Here is a 21,183-nt window from a genome sequence, read left to right as displayed (position 1 = left end):
GAAACATATCCCTACATTATCCCTAATTGGTAGGGATATGAGCCTCAGCCAGCCTCAGAAAGAACATTTATCCAGCTCGGCGGTAGTGTTAACCATTTCTTTTTAACTTTGAAGGAGATTGTATAGTACACTTTTCATTGCATAACTTCTGTATAAAATTGCACCATCAAAACCTTCAAATAATTTCAAAGGCAAGAGTCTTCAAAATTTTGCCATTTTTAATGCAATTCAGGTTGAGTCTTGGCTCAGGCCCCTTGACTTAGACATGTTATCTTACCTAACACAGTGAGCAGAGCAGCGGCTACAGTGTAGTTACGTGTTCCTGGGGTGGTTGCCCGACAGACGTACACTCCAGCGTGCTGCACCTTCACATCCGATATCATCAGATTCCCATTCCCTAGAACTCGTGTGTTAAAGACGTCAATGGACTTGTGGTCTGTTTGGCAATAAAAAGCAAGTGCAGGGATTAGTAGATAGCCTTCGATCCATAACCACTTTCGAATCATTTGCTAGATTAGTCAAGGCATTTCCAAGACTTTCTGGTGATTTACCACTGGTCTGTGGTTTTCAAATATTGAAGGTGAAAAGGACTGGAAAGGGAAGAGAGCATGCGGACAGCTTACCTAAACGACTCCAAGATACGAGGGGCTTCGGGGAACCAATGGCGACACATTCGAGAATTGCCGTTTGGTGAGCCGGCACAGTGATGTTTTGAGGACCCGCTATAATCATTGGTTTCTGAAAGGTTTTTGCTGCCAGAGCTATCAAAAACAGAGCAAGTTAACAAAAACAGTCCATACGTACATACACCTACTGCAATATACTAAACAAATACTAAATACACGTGGGTGTCAGTCTGGGTTAGTTGGGAGCACTCTCGCCTGGAGCAGCAGGTTATGGGTTCAAGCCCCTACATCGGGACTTTAATTCACAGTCGTGACTGGTGCTCCAATGCAGTACTTGGGGGAGCTCTGCATTGTTGGGAGGTGCCATCCTCAAAACTGAGATCCCGCCTGCCTGTTCAGCCGTACGTCAAAATATCCCAAAGCGCTATTTGAAAAGGGAAGCGAGTTTCTCCAGGTGTCCTGGCCAAACAATTCCCCCGGATAAAATGGGTCGTTCACATCATGGCTGTTTGCAAATAGTTTGCCTACAAAAATCCACAGTCACTCCAAGGCTTAATATTTATTTATTTATACCCCGTCCAAAGGAGGAAACGAGGGAAATTGGAATACCGTCTTGGTTAAAGGATTTCCTTTTTAATAATAAAAGGAAGTAATACTAAAACAGGGCCAAAGGTACATATTTAGACTTTAGATCCTGAATGTTCCATTCCCTTGATGCCACCAGGCACATCCTATCACAGTGAGAGTTTCTGTAATGTCAGGAGGCAGGTCATGAACTGTGATGTAGGTTTCCATTCTCAGCAAAGGCAAGAGATTCTTTTACAAAAATATCCACACAATTAAGTGGAGCCATCAACTGTGTGAATATTCACAGATGCATTTGATTTAAAATAATGCCAGTGGCCTGCAGAAACATGGAAATTGGTAGGGAGCAGAGAAATCTGCTTAGCCTCATTTAATACTGAAAGTGGAATTTCGTATCTCTAGAGGTTTCCCCGCAGACACGTTCTCATCGAAAGTTTGCCGTGCCCCCAAGTTTCACTTTAATGATATCCTTTCCTTTTCCACAGAACTCTGGTGAAACAACGAGCGTCAGTGTAAGGTTGTTTGACCGTTATAGGAATGGGTTTTGGAGTTTCAAAACATGATAAACTTCGAGAATAAATCTCAACAACTGCTAGCTGCAATTTGATGGAACATCTTGCTTGCTGCTTGTTTATCAGCTCCGAACAAGGCATCATTTCATCCCCATAGAGTTCAGCCATTCACCTTTTGTACCACAACAAAATATAGACAGTATCCTTAAATGAATAACTTTCTTAACAATGTGGACATATAAGGTTCATGAGTATCTCGACTGCATTAAGTACTGAGTGTGGGCAAAATGCAGAAACCCATTCTAACTGTATACCTGGTATAACGGTTAAACCAGCCTCCACACTCCTGCGTCTATTTGCAATGTTAGTTGCAACACAGCGATAATGCCCAGCATCTGCTTCCTTGACCCCGTATATCTGAAGGACTCCAGTCGGCAGAACAGTTATCCTGAAAGAGAAAGGTACATTCCCACATAACCATGGCATTAGCTGAGAAGGTTGAACGTTACTCTTGTTGGAACAACTTGGTACATTTTTAACATAAAACTCTTGTGCACAAAATAAAGTCCATCAGAGTATCAAATTAGTTTCTGTCATTGCATTTTGGTGCAGGACTCCAAAGGATTCCTTTGGCGACACTAAATAAGACAGATCATCATACCTGTCCGTCACCAGTGGCAGTGTCGTCCGGTTGAATTCCCAGGTTATGATGGGCGGAGGATTGGCATGTATCTTGCAAACAAATCGTGCTACCTCCCCTTTGCTGGCCACTGTATTGGTTGGTTGCACCTCAAATGGAGTCATACCTAGAATGAAATGGCTACAGTTAGACACACAAAAAACTAGGAGCTGGGTTACAAAGCTGCAAAGTGGAAGTGAGGAAAAACTCAAATAGAACAGATAACAGGAATAAGTCAAAAGCAACTAATGGAAGGAACTGGTACAAGTTTCTTAAGTTGCATTTGAACATTCAATGATGACTGCAAGAAGCAATAATCAAAGCAAAACAGTCACAACGGCAATAATCTTCAACTATTCCTACAATTTTGTTAAACAGAAACAGATTCCCCAAGATTAATTTGTAACAGTTAGAGATAACTTCCACAACAATGTGAATTTTCTTTACAGCTTTAAGCTCTGCACGCAATGGCAAAGATCCATCTCCGCGTTTACATTGCCCATGTGAGTCAGGACTACACAAGGACACATGCTGTGACAACGCAGACAGGCAGCACTGATGGATAAATGTTGGTTATACATTCAAACCAGATTCAAATCCAAATGTCAGTTATCTTGTGCACAACAAAAACAACAACTTGCATTCTATTTTAACCGTAGCATTTAACAACCGCAACAACTTGTACTTATATAACAACAACTTGGATTTATATAACGCCCTCCACGCCGAACGGCATCTCAGAGCGCTTAACAATGGCAGAGCCTGATTTTTATTTATATTGTAATCAAATATTTTCCAATAATCATAGATCAATTTATATCAGATAAAGAAATAGGAATTTCCCTGGAATGCAAATGACAAAAAGGTCCCACGTTTAAATTGTTTTTATTTTTTTTAAAAAAATGTTTTCCTACAAGTCAGGCAAACACTGAAACTTTCAGCATTTTGATACTAAAATGAAAACAAAAGCCGGAAATTGAACAGCAAATTCTTACTAATCTTCCATTTGGCATTGACATATAAATTGTTTGGCGAACAGCTTATTTGCCCAACTGGACGGGACTTGAAGCAATGTGAAAAATAATCTTATTTTTCACTGATTGTGGTTATCATCTCACAGATGTTTTGCCAGCAGTAATTGAAAGGAACTCGGTGAGCGAAGTCATTTCTCACACTCCAGGATCTGAAAGGAACTCCAGAGTCTTTCAGTTGCAGGTGACAAAAAAAACTTTCCCAAGATAAAGTGCCTCGCTCACTCACTCAGCCCACAAAACTCTGCCAGCCTTCATCCCGGCAATCAGCAGAACATTACAGCTTATAAATATTTCACAGCGCCTGAAACTTGCGGCTCATCAATATGTAAAAAGGAATTAAATCTAAATTCTGGTGTCATAAACAAAGACGGGCGTTCGCACATCAATAGAAACCTTGAAAGATTAAAGAAACCCAAAGCCTAATCAATGGGTAAAAATACAGATTGCAATCAATTAATAATCAACCAGCCCATAGGGGGGCCCAATAAATGTCAGAGATCAATCATTCTTCTTAGAGAAAGATCCAGCACAATTTACCAATGGAAATTAAAATGCCCATCCCACCCCTTCTCAGTAGTAACAGGAGACACCATCTGTATTACAGTTAAGAGGATAGCTTGTACTATACGATTTCAGTCATCACATTTATGGTTTAATTGAACTTATTATATCCGTCAAGCAGGGAAAATGTAATCTTGCAAATGTCTTATTTAACTAACTAAAAGGCTATGACCCTTCAATTGCGAACAGACTCAACACAGAAATCGTTCCGTTTTACTTAAACGTTTTGTAATGTATTACAGGAATGAAAATGTATGTAAAACCCACTAAGTCGTGTTAAAATAAACAATCTTGCCCCCTTCCGACCCACCACCACCCAAATCCATTTGCTACAGTGATATTTACGACTCTGGGCGAATCTGACAAATTAATATAGATACTTTTTTTTATATAAACGGGGGTGGGGTGGAGAATTAATGAATCAATCGCATTCTCCAAAGCGTAAAGCACAACCCAGAAAATGTTTGCATGTTTAAGTCATGTTAAAAGTATTTTTTTTAAAAAATCTGAGGAGATGTAGGGAACACTCTATAGCCAAACGGATTTTCACACTTTCTTGTGAGTTACTAATGCCCCTGATCTTATTGCGAATGTAAAATGCAATCTGCTTTTGTTTTAGCACAATACTACTGACAGCCTCTTGCCTGAGTTACAAAAGTGGCTTGTCAGATTCTCTTAGTATAACACAATTAGCTTCCTGTGAGATGAAAGCCCAGAGCTGGCCACTACTAATCCAATTTACATTCAGTTAAGGTCGCCCATATGCAACAGCATTTTACACTGCCGCTGTGAAAGGCAGTTGGTGTGGGTCACTCTGCACATTTATTTACAGGCCTTATTCGCAGGCTACAGGAGAGCAGATGTTTGAATAAAGTGTATGGAGCAGAAATCAATACCAGGATTTCGGGGAGAAATGAGATACTTCCTCCACTTTCACAACAAACATTCTGAATTTACACATTAACAGCTGAACAACACGGCGGGTATGCAAATCAACCAGAAACTGATTTTTCACCCCATTTACAGAGAAGTGTCAATGAGCTAATCCCAGGTACAGGAGGAAACTGAAACTCACTGCAGGAGGCAAATTTATACAAGGAAGTCTTTCTCTGCATAATGTACAAAAAATAGCAACTGCAATTTGACATAAAAGGCATCGAAAGCACAAAATAATTGCTAATAATCTTTCAGCAGAAACCACTGCATATCAAGAAGGGCAAGAACGCTGATCAACTTCCTCCTCTGGGCCAAATGTAGTCTTCCTTTCCACCAATCCAACCACACTCACATCAGATAAAGTATAAGGTGCATTTGCTACTGAGGCAGTGGAAGAACATTGGTTAAAGATTTAATTGGCCAGATCACAAGATTGGTTGAAAAAAGCCCATGGTCCCTTTTTGATCTCATCCTTCCAGAATGCTGAACACCACAGTTTTCACATTACAGCATTAAAAATATTTCTTAAACAAGTCCTATGCCCTGACCTCACCACACTTCCTGGATAATGATAAACACATACAATGTGATCGGAGAGGTCGGGCTTGCCCTCATCATTCAAGATCGTGTACAGGTGAGCGAAGATAATGTACCCTAATGATTCACAATTTTACTGAAGAAATAAAATACTTAAACTTGAGATGAGGATACAGGGAAACGGAGAACCTTATGGAAAAGAGATCATCAAAATGATGGGGTGGGACTGTCAGTAAACAAAATTACACAACGTGTTATTGTGGTGTGGGCAGAAACACATTAAAACTATTAGATTACTTCTCACTCCCCGCCATCACCAACACCACCAAGTCACCTCTCTTTGGATCCATTGCTGTGCGCAATTGGCTGCCGTGTTTCGCCCACGAAATATATACAGTCAATTCGCTTTACAGTATAATTCGGTGAAGTGCTTTGAGTCGTCTAAAAAGCGTGATAAGACGCTATATTAAATGCAATGATTATTATTATTATTATTATCCATCTTCATCGAGGTTAATTTTCTTCAGGCCCTGGAGGACAAGTTTCACAAATGACATCCTAACACAAGATTTTTGAATATATTGTCATTCATTAATGTCAATGAAATTCTATACAATTAGCGATTGACCTATAAGAATGTGAAGCCACTCAAAACAGATGTACTCAGCTTTCTCACTGAAGAACTTTCGTACCCTGGAGCCTCCAGACAAACCTGTGTAGCTGCCAATGAAGACCAAGCCTCGTACTTTGCTGCTAGATTTATTACCAAAGCATTGGAGCTCGGGTCCGTCGCAACAAACAAAAAACACCGCAATACCGTATCACTACCTTTCAGTAGAAAAACCCAGCACCACTTCAGTGACACTCACTATACAAGGCAGCACTGACCCCACTCGAACTGAAGGGTAGAGAGAGAGTACTTTGGGGAGGGCCCACTCAGTCTGACCAAGTTCATTCATCTTCCAGGTAAGCCCCCCACTGCAAGCAGAAGGCAAGTGCAAATAGGTCATAGCACAGGCAGGGGCTATTGTTAACACAACTGTCACCAGGGCACCATCCCTGACCATGCATCAATAGAAGGCTTAGAGAAAGCCAGCCACTGTGACGAGGTGAGACTGACTAGGGGAGTCATATACTGTCTATAAAACATATAGTGGCCAATGGCCATAGGAAGAGGAAATACCGTGAAAAATATTAAAGACTCGCGTGGCCTCCTCTGTGCCAATATCTGTAACAGAGCAAGGAAGAGACGATTGAAAATATAGCACCTATCACACTAGTAAATCAGGCCCTTTGGGAGAAAGGTCTACAGGGCTCCGAAGCAGATGGTGATGGCTGATATTCCAGATGAGCCAATGTATTGTCTCTTGGGATTTCCCCTGTGACGATATGATGCTTTTGAGGGAAAATAAACTGGCAGGCCTACCACTGGGAAATTATGCCATCTTAAGATCGAGTCAAAACAAGTGTCCCCATTTGCGATGTGGCTGAAATGCATTGATTACATAAAATAACCTCTTGTTTTAATATTAACAATCAACTTATTTAATAACTTATGCCCCTTCAATAAAACCGCTAAGTCATGGGAGTTGTAAAGCGTTGGGGGTACTAGTTTTTTTGTCTCTCTGAATGATCCAATGGACCTAATGGTGATGAATATGGGATTATAGATTGGCCATTCAAGAAATGCCAATTTAAGTATTTGTGGATTTACACAATTTGTCGCTCCTGGCACATTGCTAAATTACATTGACATCCCTATTTACCTAATCCTATATGTGCATTTTATCAATTTACAGAATCCTATAAGTTCATTTACATCGCAGCTTATGGTACGCTACATGCTAATTAATATGAAAAACATTGGTAAAATATGAACTTGGGATATATTTTAAACACAAAATTAACTGCTAGTAAATAAAGCATAAAACCAAATTCATCAAAGCATTGATCACTTCCAATGTTTTCACAGAAGGACTTAAATAAAACCAATCGTATCTGATAGGAAGTCTGGATTGGCTTGTGTTGTACAGCAACCCCTTTTCTCAGTGGAACATTGAAGTTAAGCCAATTTTTTAAATATAAAAATGGAAAGTAATTTAAATTAATCATACACATCAATCCAACTCAGTTCAGAGACAGAAACTTTTTTTTAATGTTAAGGAAGAATTCATGGCATTTACCAGCTTGGATAAAGTAATCCAAATGCAGAATTAAGTAAGTCGATAAGGCAATTTTAAGCTAAGCAAAGGATTGTACTCATCAAACCCATGGAAACTGTAGGAAGTTCAAGAAGAAAATAGTGGAGGTCGGGTTTTGACCCAGGTCAAGCATGTGTGTAGCCCTGGCACAGGCTAAAGTCAGAGCTAATTGAATCAGTTATAGGCAGCTGCTTTCAATTACTTTACAAATATTAAGTGCTTTTTTTTAATGATCTGTCATAATTGTAATAATGGATGTGTTGAAAGGTGACTTTCTGATTTGGTCAATTTGTGTTTGTTGCCCAACTCCTCACAGAGTCCGTGTTCGTTACCACCAGTGACTGCAGCTCCTGAGTCCATCCACATCGGTTTCCTCTTCAGGTGTGTTGATGTAATTGAAGCCTCGCTGCTGAAAGTACATCCTGTGGGTTGGAACTTCCTATTGCAAACACTTACTTAGCTGTTCCCTCTGCAGGATATGCTTGTGGCAGGAAGAGCCCAATATTGAAGTGCCCTAAACTTCAAAAAGCTGGGTGGTCTGTGTGTGCTTTGTGATGTCAGCAGAATTAAAGTCAAACACAAACAAACCCTGATCAAAAGAACAGCCTTTCATCTGGACTATTAGAAGTGGACCTGAATAACCCCAAAACCCATTTACTGGATAAGAAGCATTCTAAAATTACCCTCACACAACGCACAATTTCAGGTTCCCCACAACAAGGGAGGAAGATTCTTCATATGGTATTTGGACAACAGAAAATTATTCTTTTTTTTCACAAAAACAAAACCCCAGTGACTGCACCTGGCAGTAATTCCTGAAGCTCTTTGAGATGCCCTCCCAACATGAAAGGCGCTATGCCAAAGGTAAGGATTATTATTTTTAACATTAATTTCATCATGGAGGACCCTATCACCAGTTTGACTTTTGTCTGGCACCATTTTTAGACTTCGTACGGTAGCTAAAGCTATAGCACAAAGGCCACCTCCAATGGGTCAGTGATGTGATTTTTGCCTCTCCAGACCTTTCTTTCCCTGGAAATTGGGATGTAATTTTCAAACGGGGGGAGGGGGCAAGATAAAAAGAAGATCCACATTGCATTGAGCAAACAAAGGCACAAAGACAGGATTGTGGACACAGTGATCTCTGTCTTGCCATCACTGACTGAAATAGCCCCCCACACTCCCACCAAGTCAGAAGGCTGATTTCAGCCTCAAGCCATATGAATGCCAATGCTCCATCTCACAGTCTATCTTGAGTTGGTCCAAACTTACCAAGAAGTTGTTTCATATCTAGTTTATACATTCAGTTTATGAGTGGACTTAGTTGAAGTCAGAAGGAGACTCACACTAGGCATTTATTCACATCTCTACTGTATAATACTGGAAAGGGATGGAGAAAGGCATTTCACTCAAAAATCCACTCCACATTAGCTGGAAGATACAGAGGAGAAAGATGGCCAAAAGCGTGTTCAGAGACTACATCTTAAGTAGTATTGTTAATACTGTATTGTATTTGCCTGGAAAACAGTCACAACACTTTGCAGTAAATCCCGTGTTGTGCTTTGTGAAGTCCTCCCCATGTTAAAAACACCATTGAATGCAGGGATGATTATTATTATGATGTTCATCGTCACTACTAAATAACTCTGATAACACAAAAAAACCATAATGGATACCAATTTGCAACATCAACTTGAAACAAAATGGTAATTTTCTTTTGATCAGTCGGGTGTCTGACCCATGCGGAAATCCATCACCATGCTTAAGAGTATCTAAATGGGAACTTCAATGCCGCAGTTGAGCGTGGAGTACAAACACAGCTCCTTGGGGCAGAATGCATTTTCAATTTTTTCCTCCCTCTCACTGCAACATTTCACAACTCATAGAGAAAAAAGAGCACAGCGAGAGATCTTGAGCCTCTTATTTACCAGGGAATTAAACCTCTCAAAGAACCACTAGGGTGACATTGAAACAGGCTCTGCAGGCAATTAGTTTAGCTTTTAGCCCATTGAATTTGCTTTTTATTTGATGCTATAAAATGTTATTTTACAAGTACAATTAACTCAATATGAAACCCTTGACATTGAAGGGTTCTTCTTTACGTTGTAATAAATTGAGTGCTCATCCGCATAAGAACTCATTAAATCCCTCTACAAAAAGGCCAACGCACTGTAAAGTTAATGAGAAACAAAGCCCTGGAGAAAGGCTCCCTTTAAAAACTTTGTCACGACAAATATGTTATAAATGGGGCAGGTTCCCCACATCATCAATCTTTCCATCAATGCCTAGTAATAAGATTAGGACTGCTGTCCCATTTAATATTTATTAGCAAATTCAGATGTTCCTACGTAGATCCTACACCATCCATCACTTCCAATGGAATATATTTTTAATACAGGCCTGGACATCCAATCTTGATTTCATAAACTCAAACATATAGCTGATAAACAAGTAAGACTCGGCCGCCTCAATTCAGATCCCTTGTATTCTCGTCCATACCACTGGTGCTGACAGAATGACTTGAGTGCTCTTTGTAGCCCCCTTGACTTCACAAGATCACACAAGAGGTTCGGATGAAGAAGGCCTTTTTAGCCAATTTCATCTCATCCTTTGGGAATACCATACCCAACCTATTGTCCATCCATTAGAGCACAGACAGTTTCTTAAGTGAGTTCAGTGTCCTGGTCTCAAACATCCTTTCTGGTAATCCGCTTTGGTGTAAAGAAATACTTCCTGGTGTGTTTCCTGAAATTGGGTCTTCACAATCTTTTGAAGCTCCACATGCCTTTGGGTCTCCATTCATGACCTGTCTGGTTGCTGGATATTGGAAAGGGAAAGCAGAACACAGGGCTATTCTCAGGATTCCACGAAATACAAAATAGAGCCCCATTAAACTATCAGAGATGTTTAATGAAACTATTGCACTTCATGGTACTTTTCTTTCTTTCTGTGGGGGTAGTTAATTCCGTTTACTTCCACTTGACAACTGCATGGGGGCAACGCTCAAAAATCAAGAGCTCGTTAGGTATGAAAGAAATCTCATGTACAGACCCAACGCCCATCATTCTAGGATGCTGAAGCATTCTGGAGATTATCCCTCATGGAAGAATTTGGTAAAGTGATTATAGACTGTTTTTTAAAAAATAGTTAAGAGAACATGACAGAAAAATTCTAAACAGAAATTCCACCTGTGAGGTGGGAGAATTTATTCAACTATCGCTATTACACAATAAATGGACTGAATGCCAAATTCGAGGGCTCCAAATTAGGAACACATTTGAAGCCAGCTGAATGGAAAATGAATCGCAGAATTTGTAAAAAGGCTCATGGCATTACACCTTCTTTAAAGAGACAACTCGTCACTCCAGATTTTAATGAGAAGCACTTTCACAATTACGCTTCACGTATTTGAGCTAATGCCCGCCCACCACCCCCCCCCCCCCCCAACACCTTGAACCACAATACAATAGTTTTAAAACTTCAAGATCAACACAATCATTAGTAAAAGAAAATTATTTTTTCAGACCACCAATTTGCTTCCTAGAAAAGAACAGAGGACACCACGGCTTGGCTTTTAATTTTAGTTACAAAAAGTGAGGAAGGGAAAGGGGAAATTCCCTGTGTCCTATTTAATTCATAATAGGATTTGTGCAAGATACATGATAAATCTCCCTTTAAAAAAGTATTAAGAACTTGCAATGAGACAGTGGAGCTTTGAACAGCTGAATCATTAACCTATCATTGGGACAGTTTTACTGCGCTGCAGAGCTACTATGTACACTGTGTATGATGGATGCTACGTGTGGTTAAATGTTTAGAGAACTAAGTAGCTTTAAGTAGGACATCGATAAGAATATAAGAAGTGCCTCTAGAGCTATCCAAGCAAGACGAAAACCACAGTCAAATTCAATTTGGATCACTCGACTTGTCGGGACTTTCATTTGTCAAAGGTAAAAAAAAACTAGATAAAAGTTGATACTTATGAAAGTATTTTCCCTATTGGCCTGTGTGAGCTGAACTTTAAAACCATCAATAAACCAAGGATACAAGTCATTCTCTCATTCATTAAAACTTTGGACACTGCGAATAAAAATTCAGGGAGGTGGGGGGAGAATGAGGCAATAAACATTCCCATCTTCAGATTGAACGAGAGGCATAAACTGTTAAGATGTCTAAATACCTCACTAGGCAATATAATAATAATACTAATCCTTGCATTTGATATAGCACTTTGTCACGTCATTGAGATGTCTCAAAGCCCTTCACAGGATATAATGTAAAGTGGATTGACTGTGTATTTTTGAGACTTTTTAAAATATTTCCTTCTCCTCCACACACGCTTTTCATAACACCTTGTATCCATCTTTCCTCAGGCTGTCGCTAAAATGAGACTCTTAGGGAGTTTATACACACACACATGTAGAAGGTGAGCTCGGGTGGTGGTGGGTGGGGTGGTGGAGGAACAGCTCATATCCACTGAGGTAAGATGGCTTCTATTCCCACGAAGAGGTCACAGGTGAGTTTCGCAAATTTGGCCACAAATCCAACGACAACAACAAAATTACATACGTATAGCGCCTTTCCCATTGCTTGGACAGCTCGAGGCATTTATTACTAGGGAGGAAATTAGCCTATGATTTCCCACAACTTCTGGTAAACCTGACAAATAGTTATCACCGACGGCAAACAGGCAAGACGTTAAACGTTAATCGTCTTCAGGGAGCAGTGCACCCTGATGACGGTCGAGATCCATCCGTTGGTGAAACACTTAGGTCAGATCAATAGTTACTAATGTTACGCCTTGGTCAATCAATGGTTAATAAGGTAACCCTTTCCACCCGGAAAGAAATCCATATGTAACTATCGTCACTGCTGCTGGACTCAGTTGCTCAATAGCGATATCCACAATCTGAAACATATCAACTCACTGTTGAGACACCCCCTCCGACTCCACAGTGAATCAAGCCCTCGGGTTGAAGAATATTTTTAAAGTTTGAGTAGCTTGAATAACCAAAGGAAGTGAGAGCTGTGTCTATCGGCAAAGCCACTATCCCTCAAGTGACAGTTTGGAATGCTGCCAAAAATGTCACTGACCCAAACCCCTGGTAATAACCTCCATAATGGATTTCATTTCAAAGACATAACCCTTCAATCAGCACAGTAATCCACTTTGTGGTTTACAAATCAAAACAGTTAAAACACAGTCGTTACTTCCTACAGCTGTCAAAATCTATTACCCAACTGTTAAATTCTTTACAGGATTCTCTTTTAGCAACCGTCCCTGCTCAAGGCACGGGAGGTAGGAGAGAGAGGGGATGATTCAATAGCCTCGCGAAAGGGATTCAGTTTCGCTGGACGAGTTCTACACTAATCTCATTGCAGTTTCCAGAAAACCATTAACAAAAGAAAGCCAAGCCAAAGAAGGGAGGGTGGTTAAGGGCTTACAAAATAATTCACCTGCTTCTCACACTGACAATCACGTTAATTGGAAAACAAATTCAGATTTTCTTGAATTTTCTTGAACACAAAGCTCTTAACTGTGCCAACCCAGTAGAACCGTTTTTGTCTGACGAGATATTTCTTTTTTAGTGAGTTTCTCTGCACAGGTTCTGCTGTTATTAAATAACTCCCTGATGATGCTTGCGGTGTTACAGAAATGGTAGCGTGATTGCAATGGTTAGGTGTGTCACAAGTATTCATGAACAAAATCTGTAAAATGCCTTCTCTGACCATTTCTCTAAACAGCACTCTTCCTGCCGCTGATCACTATTTATTTAGGTGTGCTAGGCTGTCATCCTTCGTTCCTCTCTCATCCCCCTTTCCCTCTACATAGTCAAATAACATTTCAACGTAGATTCACAGCTGATAAAAGATTGGGTCATAATAAGCAATTACACTTGGAGACACTGCCCTGCGTGAGGGGCACTATATAAATGCAAGTTGTTGTTGTTACATGAACGGTTTGCTTTACAGTTCATGGACAGTTCATTCTAAATTGTGGCCCACATGTACACAGCATTGGCGTGGTTTAGTTCATTCCGCCTGTACAATTACAACTTACGCCCAATCTGTGCTTGAAATCTTGGCTTGCAATCCCCTGTTCTGGCTGCTGTGGGAAAAAAGTCCCTGAATACAAAGAGCGCCCTGAGGCACGACTGCAGAAGTGCTCCTGCAACATTAACGTACCACTTACACAGCGAGGGAGAGTGAGAAAGCAGGATGGCTAACATTAACAAAGGCAATTCAAGAAGCACTTTTACTATTTGCACAGTTAGTCAACATGAATTAAAACAGTTAGTTCCTGTTTAAAAAAGAACGCTGGTCAGTACACCAAAGGTGTCTCGAGATTCTTCATATTTAATCCAAATTAGAACCACTTTGCGAGGCAACTGGTCAATATTGCTATCGACGGCTTTCCTATTCCTCCAAACAAGTCGAGAAAATAGTGCCCCCCCAAAAAAAAATCAATAGTGCCTTTTGCTGGAGGCAGTCAATTGGGTTGCCTCTCACTGTTTAGATAGCAGGAAAGGCTGCCTTATCACTAAATCTCATCTAATGTTACACCATGGAGTTATTGAGAGGGCAGAGGCTAGCCTGCATCTGTTCAGTTGCAACAAGCAAACGTCCCCGTCCCGACTGGTATGATTGAAAATACAGGCGTTTGCTGCTACAGGCAATCCACATCCCCTTCTGGGGCAAAAAAACAAGATGGCAGATTAATGGCTTTCACCATGGATATTAGCAAGTAAATGTCTCCCCTCCATCATGAACGGCAGGGACACAAAGAGCTGCCCATAGATCAGTTAACGCCTCTTGCAGTGTCAGCCTCTTGTTTTCATCAGCTCTGGCCATCTGATGGCAGTGTTTATTTTTGAGGTCTTATCCTCACAACAGGAACAATATCTTTGGGGAGTTCACTGCACTCTGTGGTCTCCCAAGATACAATGGCACCGCTGAGGATTAGCTCGCGCTAGGCTCTTGGTAACTAAAATTGTGCTCGGAAAAATATAAAGCCAACACAACACTGTCAGCAGTTGCATCAAGGATTCATCAGGGCAAGAGATCAGGAATATCCTTTACCCCGAGTTCCAACAGTGGAGCCGGTATCTGTGCTCGCGCAGGTTAAGTGAAAGAATTTAAAGTATTCGCCTGTGTTTGCTTTCTAAAGCCTTCCACCAAAGTGTATCTGCTAATGGGATATATATTGTGAAATGAGAGAAGGAAGGGAGAAAGAAGGAACCCAAGCAAGAGAGGGGGATTAAAGGAGCTTCTAGATTTCGCCTGCATCAAAGTCGCCCTAATTCTATTTTATCTGGTCTTGATTGTTCAGCTGTGCCAGTTCAATGCAGACAACAATAAGACGTGGTAGTAGCCCTTTGCATCTGACAACATTTTGTAACTGTCTTTTGCTAAAGAGCACTCAGGAATTCAGGAACTTACTACTGCCCACTTCCTGTTCACAGAATAATTATACAAGGTCTCTCAGATAGAGGGGACCCCCCCCCCCACCACACACACACACTCAAAACACCAGTAGTTGCAGAGCTGCGTGATTCAATTCTGGTGCATTTGCTTCCTGCTCTCACTTTTACTTTAAATGCTTAAATGGCGCTCTCTCTCCAACCTTGGTGTGCGCAATTACGGTATATTCTGTGAAGTGCTTCGAGACATCTCAAGGATCATTACGCAAGGATTATTATGATTATTACCCCCATCTTCCTTTCTCCCATCCTCTGCTTTTGTTTTTCTAACTTCTTCCCTCCTTTCATTTATTTCCTCCTCTTTCAAACCTTTCCTAGTTATCGTCCGTTTTCCTGCACACAAACCCCCACGCACTTTTCTTTCCCCCTTCCTCCCCCTCAATACTTGAAAACAAAAACAGGAAGAAGCCGAGATTGTATTCGGTAATCTTCAAAATCGTTCAACCAGGGAAGTTGGGTTCCAAAGGCTGGTGCTTAAATCAAAGCTTATCAGCATTAATGAAAGCAGAGCACAATAGGACTTCTCTAAAAGCCACAGTGATGGTGAATACTATTGTGCACCAGCAGACAAGTTGAAAGACTTTGCTTCTCCAGAATTTAACTCTACAACTCCTTGCTAATCTCAATCACTGAATGTTTATTGGGGCGTAATTATAGAGCAAAGAGCAGAAATTTGTTTAAATTTACACCTCCCTTGTCTTCCCCATTACCACACCTTCTATCTACACTACTTCACAACCAATAACTTGCGTTTATATAGCACCCTTTGCGTAGAACAACGGTTCAGGAGTTTACAGGGGAGGGGACGGACACAATAGGGACGGGAGGGAGGGGGGGAAGAGGGAGGTTACCATAGGTGTGGTTGAAAAACTGGGTTTTAAAGTGGGACTTGAAGATAGAGAGGGGGGGCAAGATCATCAATACCCTAACAGGAGGTGGGGTCACCACAACCTTAAGTTTATTAATATGTATCAAATTGCAGTATCTTGTGTGATAAATTATGGAGTTTCTCTATATGGAGATGATTCAGTCCAGAATTTTATCTGTATGACTGAGCCTAAAAAAAGTAAAAGTCACTTCTCGGCAAAAACTGACTTAATTTCTTTTGATATTCTTTAATTGGGCACATAGTGTATAATGGTATTTAGACTTTTTTTTCGTCAGCCAAGCAAAGCAAAGATTGTTTTCTGCCTTTTTTGTGTCTCTTAAATGTCTCCGTCATTTAATCATCCAGTGGTCTGCTCTCAGCACTCTGAAATCATAACTGTGGGGGAAAGAACAGAGGCCAGCCCAGTCCAGAAGCCTCCCTCTGCTCTCCCTTCACTATATAAAGCACAGGGTACAGACCTTTAATCAACTTCAAAGGAAATTCCTTGTTGCTGCACAAGAGATTCTCTCACCAGGCAGGTATCAAACCAGCACAGGCCCCGGGGGTAGGAGAGGGATGTTATTACAGAACTTCACAGATACAAGACAGGATGAGGATTCACACTAATGAAAGATAGGAGTTCTCTAACGATGACCCAACTATCACAGCAAGGCACAGAACCTAACATTTGTGGTAATGACCGTATTGTTTCTCACTTGTTGGGGTCACTTATTAATAAGCATTTTAGTTTGGCCAATTTCCTGTGCACAAGTTAACCATTGCAGTGAGCTCCTTGGAAACAATACATCTTCACAATAATTTCTTTAGCGAGATTCAGAAAGTCACAGCACAGGGCAATTCAGTGCACTTTCCTTATTTCTTGTACTTTGTATTCAGCACAAGAAAGTGGAGTTGATGGTTTGGTTAATTTTTGTTGACACATGATACCAATTCATTTGGTATCATGTGTCAACCCTTCAGTACATTAAGGGTTAAGCAAAGATTATTTGACCACCAGAATGGATCTTTTGATGCAAAGGACCATTGTTCAAACTATTTTCATCAATTCTTTGTTCTCCCAAATCCTTTCAGTCCTAACCTCGTTCTTTTCAGTCACTTTGGACCTTTAACATAAAAATTCTGCGGGGTAGCAAGGGGTATGGGTGGGCGGGGGGGGGGCACGGGGGGAATGAAACCTAATTTAACACTAGGTTTATGTGACAATATCGCAACGTACTTAAACCGCATACTCCACAGGTAATGTCAGATTCTTGCACTTTATTTCATCTTGTTTCAGTTTTTGGTCGATAGCTTAAAAATGTTTTCAAAAGCCCTTTTTTTAGAAACCTTTCAGAGGTAATCGCTTGGAGAATTCCATGTGCACTGAAAGAGGATTTAACCATCTGCCCCTTCCGCTGCCCCTGCCCCATCACCTCTGGCCTCCACAAATCCTTGCTGAAGCAATGCTTAGTAAACCAAAGGCAGAGTTTGCTTCACAGACCATATTACATGAGCCTGCCTCGCTCCCAACGAGCTGCCAATCAATCACAACCAGGGGGCCCAGCTCCACTGGGATTCTTGAGACACATTGTGCCTCTCGCAGGTTTTCTTTCCTTTTCTTCACAGACAATCCGAAGCCCCTTTGCTGCCAAAACAGTTATCTATGTACGTATGTGCTTAATTAAACCAGTCGACGCCAAACCAAACAAAAACCCCCGCAAATTGTACTTCACCCTCGACGCAGCATACTTAAGACGTTCACACAGAAAACAGTAGTATTTTTCCCCCCATTGAAACTCTACTGCTAATTTGCTCAATTGTTCCGTAACCTGAGAAGCCGCAACACTAAGCAATGCAACAGAGTAAACAAGAGGTCACTGGCCGGGTCAGGACAGAACAAAGGTTTCCTCAGAGATGTCAAACGCAATCTCATTATTCTTCTTGCGATAGTGGTATGCCATCCTGCCTGTTTCTTGCTCCAGCAGCTCTCAAAGGATTAGCCTGCAGAAAAAAAACTGTCCCTTGAACCCAAAAAGTCAGCTAATTTTATCCACAGGAAACCCACTTGATTTTTCAGCAATAGCTGCAACCCAGAATGATCCAGAACCTTCCATTTCACTGAATGTCTTGCTAATTCAGCGATGAGCAATGATTCTCTTTGGACTCATTCTAATCTAAAAGATAGGTATCTGACTAAGGAAGATGTTTCATATCATCTTTATCCAGGTGTCGGTCTGGCTCAGTTGGAAGCTCGGTCACCTAAGTCAAAAGGTTAGGGGTTCAAGCTCTACATTGGGAGTTTGAGCTCTTGAGTCGAAGAGCAGACAATTCCAGCAAGGTTCTGGGGGAGCGCTGCACTGTTGGTGGTGCCGTGCTTCGGATGAGATGTTAAACCTCTCTCTTTAACTGCGCCTCAGGCTACCTACAGTTTGACTCACACTTCTTTTTAATGTAAAACCAGGACCATATAAGTTCCAGAATCAGTTTGATTTTTTATGCTAAAGTTTGAATTTCTTTCCCTCACCAGCGTGAACAGCAACAAGTTGGATTTATACTGCGCCCTTCACGTAAATAAATGTCACTCAGCGTTTTACTGGGATGGTGCAGGGGAAGAGAGGAGGATGGAGGTGACTGTATCAGAGGCAGGTTTTCAGGTTGCTTTTGAAGACGAGATAGGCAAAGGGATGAGTTCCGAGCGGTTGAGGAAGGAGAGTTCTAGAGGGTTTGGGAATCTCGCTATCAAAGAGGGCAATAAAACTCTCTGTCCAATGAGTAACCCTAAGCCATACAGATCCAGAAGATCACAAGTTCGATTCCTGGTCTGTCTGTACTGTGTTTGCTGATAACAGCTGGCGGTGAAAACATGATGTAGCACCACTTGAACTAGAGAGGGAGCACTTCCGCCCAGTGAACAGTCTCACATCTGTTCGCTTCTCCATTGACCCCTCCTAGAAAGTCTGTCTGTGTGGACATCAGGTAAGAACAGGAGCTTGATTTTGATGACCCCCCTCAAATACCCTGCTAACGCCCACTGTCTTTGTCTCCAAATTAATGTAAACTGACAACTTGAGCAAAATAATAGAATTCAACTAGTGCCAGAGGATGGGACCCAGCTCAGTTCAGCATCTTTAGGAAAAGTCTGTGTGTATGAGTGGGGGGGGGGGGGATTAATAGGGAGGTGGGGGAAGAAGAAAATACATCAATAATACACTGGTCAAGATTCACTTGGTTTTTTTCCTATACTGTGCAAGGCAGGAAATGCCAAGGGTCACACCCAATAAGCCACATTAGGTTTCATCAAAGCAATTCTACTTGTGTGGCTGCTGTTCATTCATTCAAAAAAAAGCACATGTTTTTACTCTGCCTGGTCTGTTTAACAGTGGTTAAGAGTGATTCCTGGCACAGCTCATACAGTACATAGCCTTTGCTTATGGGGTTTCAAGTGTTTATCTATAAAGCAGAGTCAATAAGGAAGTGTGTGCGAGCAAGATTTATCCATGAAATAAATGTGAAACTGATTTATGTAACTTATTTTGAAGTTTCAGAAATACTTCTTTTAACTGGCTTAACCCTTCGGTATCATTCCTGCACTAAAAAGATTTTAATCAAAAATTGGTTTGAAACTTTCAAGAAAACAAGAAATATTGTGGACATTCACATTTCTGCAATTCACCAACTAGTGTGAGGTATTGAGCCAGTGTCCTGTGCACAGTCAGCTGATCTCAGCTAGTGGTGGGACAGAGTGATATTATATACTATAGGAGTCAATGGCAACCATACATAAGGTAGGGGGAAGAAGTGAGGATGGAGTTTGGAGAATTGCTGCTCCCAGTTATCTTCCATCTTCCTTCTCATCTCCCTCACACTCTACCTTACACACAGCTCACACACACATGAAATCTCCCCTGTTCACAGTTAATCATCCAGCAACCTGTTGGAAAGCAACAATTTTCATATTTTTAATAAAACACATTTCAGCTGGTTGTGTGCACAAATCTAGAACTAAAATCCTCTCGTAAATCACCGCTTAGTCGTATTGTGGAACACCTCAAACGAGCCAAATCAAGCAACACACAGTCATAAAACTTTCCAGGGAAAGAAGTTATTGTAGATCATATTTCGTCTATGGGCTGCTTGTCATGTTCACTCAAAACAAAAGCAAGAGGTTAACTAGTCGGATCTGCCTTTTAATGCTTGCTAGGTCCACTAGAAGCAGAAGGCAGCATTTCTTTCCGCAGCCGTTCATAAGGATTGCTTGAGTGAAACCTACATCAGAGAGAACGAAACTATCTGCTGCCACAGGACTTCACAGCTGACAAATGAAGCTGCTGATGGATTGTTCCTTAAATCCAAAACCAGTACTCTCAGCGGTACCATGTCAACCCAACTAGAAAATGGAAACCAATTGGATAAGCAAGCGGCAGAAAATGGGATCTTCAAAATAAGCAATTTACTTTGACAGCCACAAGCTTTTTTTTGGCCAAGTTTTTTCATACTCGCTGAAACAGAGTCAGGGACTTTACATAAGGCAAATCCTCAATAGAAAATATGAAGTGAAATGTCCCACCTTAATAAGTGGCAAGCATTTCCAAACTACCTATCAACGTCATACTGTATAATGCTGTGGTAGGAGTTTGTTCACATTTAATATGCAAAAAGCAGCCTTGCTTATCTTCCGGCTGTGCGGACCGATGATGCGCATCAGCGCTGGTTTGGGGGCCTAAGCAAAACATCAGCTTCGCCCATGCTTTAAGAAGCCACATCTGGGATTGCTCACCGTGGACTTCCAAAACAAATCATGAAATGGTGCAATATAATGAATGCCTTCATATCGCAGGACCAGATATATATGTGTATATATATATATGACAAATGGAGCAAACGTGCCATAAATTATTTGGGCGGGGAATTAGGAAAAGGAGGAACATTGTCCAGGATGCCAGGAGAACGCCCTGCTCTTCTTCAAAATATTGTTATGGGAATCCTCAACATCCACCTGAATGAAGCAGGCAGATGGATCCATAGTTTGGCATCTCATTTTGACACCTTCTGGGTCTGTCTGTCTTTAGAGCTCCCCACCATGCAGCATTAACAACAACAAATTACATTTGTACAAGACCTTTCACGTCAGAAGGATGTCCCAAGGTGCTGGGGATTCAGGGA

At 41.1% G+C, this 21,183-nt stretch overlaps 1 protein-coding gene across 1 annotated transcript in view; it reads right to left on the bottom strand.

Annotated features, from left to right (window-relative positions):
• Nucleotides 1-21,183, bottom strand: part of LOC103189389 (protogenin) — a 73,620-nt gene that overhangs the window by 32,195 nt on the left and 20,242 nt on the right. Inside the window, exons 3-6 of the mRNA XM_042344089.1 lie at nucleotides 2,385-2,529; nucleotides 2,038-2,171; nucleotides 624-761; nucleotides 278-436 (exon numbers count right to left, since the gene is read on the bottom strand). Of these exons, the coding sequence (XP_042200023.1) occupies nucleotides 278-436; nucleotides 624-761; nucleotides 2,038-2,171; nucleotides 2,385-2,529 (576 nt within the window). The remainder of the gene's footprint in view (nucleotides 1-277; nucleotides 437-623; nucleotides 762-2,037; nucleotides 2,172-2,384; nucleotides 2,530-21,183) is intronic.

This window comes from Callorhinchus milii, unplaced genomic scaffold, assembly GCF_018977255.1.
Source record: "Callorhinchus milii isolate IMCB2004 unplaced genomic scaffold, IMCB_Cmil_1.0 Scaffold26, whole genome shotgun sequence".
NCBI classification, from domain to species: domain Eukaryota; kingdom Metazoa; phylum Chordata; class Chondrichthyes; order Chimaeriformes; family Callorhinchidae; genus Callorhinchus; species Callorhinchus milii.
The sequence above is the reverse complement of the archived record's forward strand: the minus strand, read 5'-3'. Positions and strand labels throughout refer to the sequence as shown.